Source organism: Penaeus japonicus, unplaced genomic scaffold (genome assembly GCF_977035675.1).
Source record: "Penaeus japonicus unplaced genomic scaffold, GWHDUDI00000001_assembly GWHDUDI00000012, whole genome shotgun sequence".
NCBI classification, from domain to species: Eukaryota; Metazoa; Arthropoda; class Malacostraca; order Decapoda; family Penaeidae; genus Penaeus; species Penaeus japonicus.
In genome coordinates this window covers 4007717-4015216 of record NW_028234414.1, presented here as the reverse complement: position 1 = coordinate 4015216, position 7500 = coordinate 4007717, and the positions used below count along the sequence as shown (strand labels likewise).

Below are 7500 nucleotides of genomic sequence, written 5' to 3'. Positions count from 1 at the left end.
GAGAGAGAGAGAGAGAGAGGAGAGAGAGAGAGAGAGAGAGAGAGGTATGGATGATGAGGGTAGGTAGAGGGAGAGGGATATGAGGAGGGGAAGGAGAGGAGAGGGGAGGGAGAGGATTTAGAGAGGGGAGGGAGAGGGAGGGGAGAGGGATAGGGAGAGGGAGAGGGAGAGAGGGAGGGGAGGCACAAGAGGGAGAGGGAGAGGGAGAGGGAGAGGGAGAGGGAGAGGGAGAGGGAGAGGGTAGGACAGGGAGAGGGGAAGGACACAAGAGGGAGAGGGAGAGGGAGAGGGAGAGGGAGAGGGAGAGGGAGAGGGAGAGGGAGAGGGAGAGGATGAGGGAGAGGACAGGAGAGGGAGAGGGTGGTGTAGGAGAGGGTAGGACAAGGAGAGGGTAGGACTGGGAGAGGGAGAAGGAGAGGGTGGGGTAGGAGACGGTAGGACAGGGAGAGGGAGAGGGCAGGAGAGGGGAAGGACACAAGAGCGAGAGGGAGAGGGTGCGGTTGGAGAGGATGAGGGAGAGGACAGGAGAGGGAGAGGGCAGGAGGGAGAGGGCAGGAGAGGGAGAGGACAGGAGAGGGAGAGGGCAGGAGAGGGAGAGGGCAGGAGAGGGAGAGGGCAGGAGAAGGTGAGGACACAAGAGGGAGAGGGAGAGGGAGAGGGAGAGGGAGAGGGAGAGGGAGAGGGAGAGGGAGAGGGAGAGGGCAGGTGAGGGAGGGGGAAGGAAAGGGAGAGGGCAGTTGAGGGAGGGGTCAGGAAAGGGAGAGGGAGGGGGTATAGTATTATGCAAAACTTTTCTTTATTCCAACATGTATAATTCAAGAATGATCAACAAATAATCTCACGTACATTATCCGTTGCACTTTTCTTTGCAAGTGATCCCTCCGCTGGTGGCACTGTCTTTTTCTTCTTTGGGGTTGATGGAACTAAAAGCTTTGTCTGTTTCTTGATGTCTTCTACTTGTGTCTTCCCATTTGCTTCGTCTTTGACTGCTGGAGGTGGATTATCTCCCAACTCCTTTCCAGTCAGCATGAACTTTTCACTCACGTTAATGGAAACTATAAATGAGTTTCCCTCTTTCCTGCCTGGAAGCCTTATAATCTTTTCTGGAAAGCACTTCCATTCAGCTATAATTTTTTCGCTCTGTTTTGGCTTCTTGCCAATGAAGGCAATGACAGCTACTTCTGAGATGAGAATGCCCTCTATATTAATAGGCTCCTTCATCTCTGTGGCAAAAGCTGCTACACTCCTCCCTGCCCGAAGAACCTTCTGAAGAGGTAGGTGGCTCTTCACTTTTTCATCATCACAATACAAGTCTCCCTGACTCACGATCACTTTCCTTGTTTTTGAGTGTAACACCATACATGTGTCCATAACAGAACAGGCATTAAACATCCCATAAGTTATCTGCGATGCATTCTTTGGTTGTATTCTCATATCTTTATAAGTAAGTTTCTTATCTGTGTCTGCAGCTGTGTCACCTATTTGAGAGAATGGCATCTCCTCCATATGTTGGGTGAACATCTTGGCACAAACCAAAGCAAGACATTGCGTTCTACTGATGAAGAGTACTTTCTTACAAATAAGGTGATCATGGACTTTTCTCACTTCAGTGTCCTCTACTACAACATTTACTGTCTTATACTTGCCGTGCAAAGGTAGTAATTCTTTGAATGGTAATTTCTCACCAGTATCAGAAAAAAAAAAGTACTGATCTACAGAGTACATCTGGTAAAATTCCTCACATTGACTGGCTAATCCAATAAACCCATACTCTATATTGAAGCTCATAACCTCCTGGTTTGTAAGGACATATGCCTCTCTCTTTGTCCTCCCACACCAACCAAGTATGGGCTGCATAACAACCTCACCAATGGAGTTCTGATAAGTCAAGAGACAACAGTTATTTTTAACCATCTCCAGATCATTTTCCATTCGGAAAGACTCTACAGGAATGATTAATTCTTGACAATTACCCTCATAAGTGCTGGTAAACAAGAATTTATCAAGACCATTCTTTACTGCTGTCCCTTCCAAAATTAAATAGTTTTGAAGGCCTTCACTATCTTTAATCCTTGCTCTTAGTTCATCTCCCTTCAAAGCATCAATTTGTATGGTTTTCTTCTCTTGTGATGAACTGTGAACAATTTCCCTTGCTTGCAGTAAATGAGAATTTTCCTCAAGATTTTCTTCATCAGACTGATAAATGAAATCAGATTCATCTGTGATATGTGCACATCTTTGCTCAAATTCATGGTCTATTTCAGAAAATGCTAAGAATCTAAGTGCTGTCTTGGATAACATAGCATTACTGGTCAGAAACAAAATATGTTTGGTGACATGTTCTCCAGCTATATCTGTTGAAGGGATTTCTTCCACAATAGCATGAAGTTTTGGTATAGATGAGTGTGTGAATTCATGTAAAGTGAGATATGATTTCCCCATGTAAATAAAAGGACTCTCAAGGCTATAACAGGAGTAACTGTCATTGGCAATATCTCTTAGGCCAATGAGTTTTTCAGCAAAGTTCATACTATGAAATTCGAGGTTGTGTGCAATGAAGACACCGTGTGTTGTTTTCTTGAACCATCCACAGATTGGACGGAGAGAGTATTTCTCTACCTCAGACGTCCTGCTTGTGCGAACAATCATGTAAAAGGGAACATGATTTTGCTTTACACTCTGCTCTAGAGGAAAATTGAGAGGAAGAGCTATACATTTTTCTTCATGTTCATACTGACATATAAACTGGTATGTTCCATTTCCCATCTTTTCTAAACAGCCTTCAAAAATGGAATAGCTGGTGGGCAAGCTAGATGCCTCTTCTTCCTTTCCCAAATTCTTATCGTTTCCATCAGGGTCTCTAATCTGGCTTTTAAAAAGCATGCTAGCCTTTGGTAGTCCCATGACCTGATCTTTAATGCTAATTTTAAGTTTCTTTTTCTCTGCCTGGGGAATTGACTCCAGTCTATTGGGATGGTCACTGGTGACAATCATTAACAAAGGTATCATCTTTATTTTAGTTCCTTCTTTCTTAATTTTCAAATGTAGTATCAGTGAGTCTCCTTTCTGTAAATCAGTTTTCACTCTTCTTCCATTATCAAAATACATCATTCCGGTTTTATCTACTTTCTGAGCGACTACCTGACCTTGTAATTTCATTTGTATATGTAAACCTTTCTTATTTGCAGAAAGTAAAACACCTTCTACATCATAAGCATAATGAACTTCTGCTGATTGTTCATAATATGATGGCTTGCATCCAGTCCATAACAAAACAGCTCTGTAGCAGAGATCCATTTCACTGTGCTGTTGTACTGCATCAAATGAAATCACTGAACCATCTTTTAAGTTTGCAATGCTCTTCTCTTGTTTGTCAATAAATACACGCTGCTTTTTATCCAATTTAAGGAGAAATTTCCTTTTTATGGCAACTTTTAGTGCTTTGCTACCATCTTCCACTGTAACTAACTCTCCTGAGCAATTGTATATAACAAAGGTGTACTCTGATTCTGGATCCCCTTGCAGTTGCCGCTCAGATTCACATACTTGGTTTTCCTTGGAACATGTAGAATGAGATGAATTTGGCTCCATGGACTTGTTTGAAACAAACACAAACAGAGTTACTCCTTCACCTGGTCCATCACACTTCTTGCGCTTCAAGTGAATGCTAACCCTGCTTCCAGGTGGTGGGTAAGCACCTATCTTTCCATTAGGTAGTATCACATTCCCTGTTTTTTGACATGCATAAGAATACATTTCGCCATCAAGCTCCAGCTCATATTCACAGATGCTTCTATCCCTATTCCCGAGATATCTTCCACTCAAATAAAAGAAATATCTACTACCATCTTCTAACTCCACCTGATCTATCTTCCTTCCTGTCCAGACAAAGACAGCAACATATTTTGACATATCACCATTCTTCTTTATAAAAGCATCAAACTGCACTACTGTTTTGCATGGTATCCTACTTCCCTCGATGGCATGTCCATCTACAAAAACATATCCAGAAAAGTGTATGAAAACAGTTCCTCTTGGCAAATGACAGAGTATAACTTTACCTATTCCTTCCCTTTCAACTATGATGCCTGTGAAGTTTTTCAGGTAGTCTGGCAAGTCTTCTGCTTTTGAGCACTTTTTGTCCTTCATAGTGGATAGATGATGAAGGAGTGCCTGAGTGCCTGAGAGTTTCTCATTATCAAACACACTAGTCAAGTCACTTGACTTTTTTCCAGTCAGAAAGTCTTTTACTCTCAGTGGTTTCCCATCTCTCACCATCACAATCATAAGCAGAATCTGGCAGTCAGTTCCCTCCCCTGAGTTTAAGGGTACCTTTAGATGAACCCGAATGAGAAAACTCTCAGAGAGACTACTTGTGAATATATCTCCTTCCGAAGAAAAAACTTTTTGTGGGACAGCTGAGCTGATTAAAGTACATTTACCTTTTTCTAAATAAACATGTAAATCAATGACATTATCTACAATGCGTAATATGGCGCCAGGAACCTCATAACAATAGTATGATGTCCCTGTCCGTGCTGCAGGTGGCTTCACATCTCTCCACAGGGCAAGTAAGCGATAGCTTGATAAACCAATGAGAAATGCATCAAACATAACTGGTATTGGATCAGCTGACTTTTCAGGGATAGTAAAATTCCCCTTAAAAATGCAGCAAGCTCTTCCACCAACTGAAAACTTAATATCCCCAAATGGTATTCTAGTACTTATCACAAACACTGAACGGCTATTGTCCCACACTAGAGTCCCAGGGTGATTCATTAGCAAGGATGGTTTGCTTTTCTTTGACTTAATTTTCAGCAATGTAGACTGAAAGGTAGAAGCTTTTGCCTCCTGTTGTGTGACTAGAGTTTCCCTTACAGGTACACTTTGTACCTCAAAATCTGTTGAAAGAGACTCTCCTTCATCATTGATTTCAAGCTCTTCCCCTTCATTTTTGGGGCTTGATACTACGATCTCTGATTTTGTGAGCAAAGCTTCCTCATTACACAAGCCTAGTTGTTTAGTATTTGCAAAACCTGTAATTTTCTCTTTTACACTTTCTTCCCTTTCTACATTTGGGTTTTCAAATATTAGTTCTGTCATAGAAGGCACATTTTCAGGAATCTTGTCAGTTTCTGTAGTTGGTGATTGAGATAAAGTTTCTCTATTTTCAGTCATATTTGTTTTTTCCTCTCCCTTCTCTTTAAGCTTATTTTCATTCAACAATATCTTTTCTTTCATACAATCTGTTTCACAGTTATATGAAACCATTGAAAGGTCTTCCATCTGTCCCACCTTCACTGATGAATGCCTACTGAGATATGATTCAGTACTATCTAAATTCACTTGTGCATTAACTTCACTTACCTTAGCAAGTGTAAGTAAGCTTGTCTCAGCCTTCTCGACATTTTGTGTTTCATCCACGGCTGATTCAGTAATCTTGGTTTTGCCCTTCTGTGAAGAAGTTTCTAAATGCAGTGTTCCATTTGATTCTGTGAATTCTTGAACCAATAAGAAACGATAGGCAGTCACATTGGTGTTACTTTGCCAACGCAGTATATGAGCCTTTACCCTTTTTACAGACAAATCTACATTAACCTTTTTGTTGTTTGAGTGCATTATTTTGTCAACCCAAGGTAGAAATATTTCATTTCCATCCATTTTAAATTTTAGACTACATTCATCATCTGTCATGATAACACTAGCTTCTACATCGATATACAAGTGGACTTGTTTTTTGTGTTTAATAAAGTCACCCTGTACATTTTTATACAAAGTAAAAGGTTTTGGAGCTATTTGCAGATTTTTATCAGACGGCTGCTTTCCTTTCCATACACGAGAACAAAGTAATAGACATTTACCTGCTGTTGCAAATTTGACTAAATCCATGCATACCTTCAAATCTTTGTTGGCAATGAGATCAAGTATTTCTGCTTTTTTCCCAATCTTCTTTCCATTAATGAAAAAAACCGATGGAGGAAACATGAGCATTTCCACTTCTCCATTTATATCAGCTCTGACATATCCCATGCCTTTTTCAAATGACGAAAGAATACCATTAATTCCCTTTTCTTCGCAAAGATATACACAAGATGCAAAATATGGTTCAACACTTATTTTGGGTTTTTCTCCTTGCCAGACCACTAAACATGTAAATTTGGATGAATCTGTAAATACAACGGCATCAAAGTATACCTGCGTTCCATCTTCGAGGCTAGCTAATGGCACTGGATGTTTCCCGCGCCAAAGCAGGGAGCACCCACACGGATGATTGTGTACCATTTCTAGTTTTAGTTCAATCAATACTGGGGCATCTTTAATACTTGTAAAAATGAACTGCTTCCCTAAGACAGTGCAGAGCTTGCCCGGTTGATTATAAAGACAAGACATGTGAGAGCAGCACGGGAATGGGCTGACACAAGACTCTGGTTTGGGGGATGCTTGCCTTGGCTCTGATTGAGCAGGAAGGCTATCACTTCCAGTGGATGACTCATGCTGGAAACTTGACCTGTCTTCAGCTAAAATGTCTAATTCTGCAAAACCTGCATTATCTTTTTCATCAGGCTCAGTTGCAAGGCTATTTGTATCTAGTCTGCACTGACTGGTGCTACTTGTGGGAGTTAACTCATCTGAAATATCACCTGCAAAGTCATGCTTGTACCTGGGCTCATTCAATTTACCTTCATTAATGATCAATTTTGTGTCTTCGTCTGTTGGCATTCTCCCATTTTCAAAAGTAATATAGTCTTCTTCATTTTTACTAGTTTGATCTTCTCTCTTACAAAAATTGGCACTCTCTTCTTTGAAATTGAGAACCCTGTCTCTGAATTCTGAATCTGTCTTCCTTTTCCTTGAAGTGATGTTGCTTGCCTGTAAATTGTCAGTTTCTGTAACCCCCACAGACATATTTTCTATCAAGCTGCCATTTGCTTTGAAGATTACAGTAGAATCAAAGTCTTCCTGTGCTACGCTTGTGGAATCTCCTCCATTAGAAGGGCCTTCAAGATCACCCAATTCCCATAAATGTCTCGTATTTTCTGCTAGTTCCTGAGATGCTCTACTTTTTTCTGGATCTTCATCTACCAAGTAACAAGATTCTGTTTGGGTCATTGAGTCACTTACTTCCACTGAAGCTTGAGCGATATCATCAAAGATACACTGAACTATGGCATCCTTGTGGCTGATCTCATATTTATGATCAGAGGCATCATCAATACTGCTGAGGTTGTGTTTGAGCTGATTAAATTCGTCTTTTTGGGGAATTCCCATTGCAGTATTGCCCACAGAGTATGGGGTTTCCCTACTCTCCCCAGAAGTTGAATCATCTTCTTCATGACCATATCTACTCAGATCAACTCCCTTTTCAATGCCTCCATCAAGGACTGCAGTGTCTGACAAAGACTTGTCCTCATCACCAGAAGAGTTCAGTAGCTTCTTGTCACCACTGGGTGAAGCACTGTTTGAATTTTGCTGTTGTTCAGCAATAAAGCTAACATTTGA

General features: G+C 41.1%; 1 protein-coding gene across 3 annotated transcripts in view; it reads right to left on the bottom strand.

Annotated features, from left to right (window-relative positions):
- Window positions 1–7500, bottom strand: part of LOC122246720 (uncharacterized) — a 22700-nt gene that overhangs the window by 3655 nt on the left and 11545 nt on the right. For all 3 annotated transcript variants that reach the window (XM_043005473.2, XM_043005471.2, XM_043005472.2), the window contains exon 2: window positions 847–7500. This exon is cut by the window's right edge and continues 547 nt beyond it. In XM_043005473.2, the coding sequence (XP_042861407.2) occupies window positions 847–7500 (6654 nt within the window). The remainder of the gene's footprint in view (window positions 1–846) is intronic.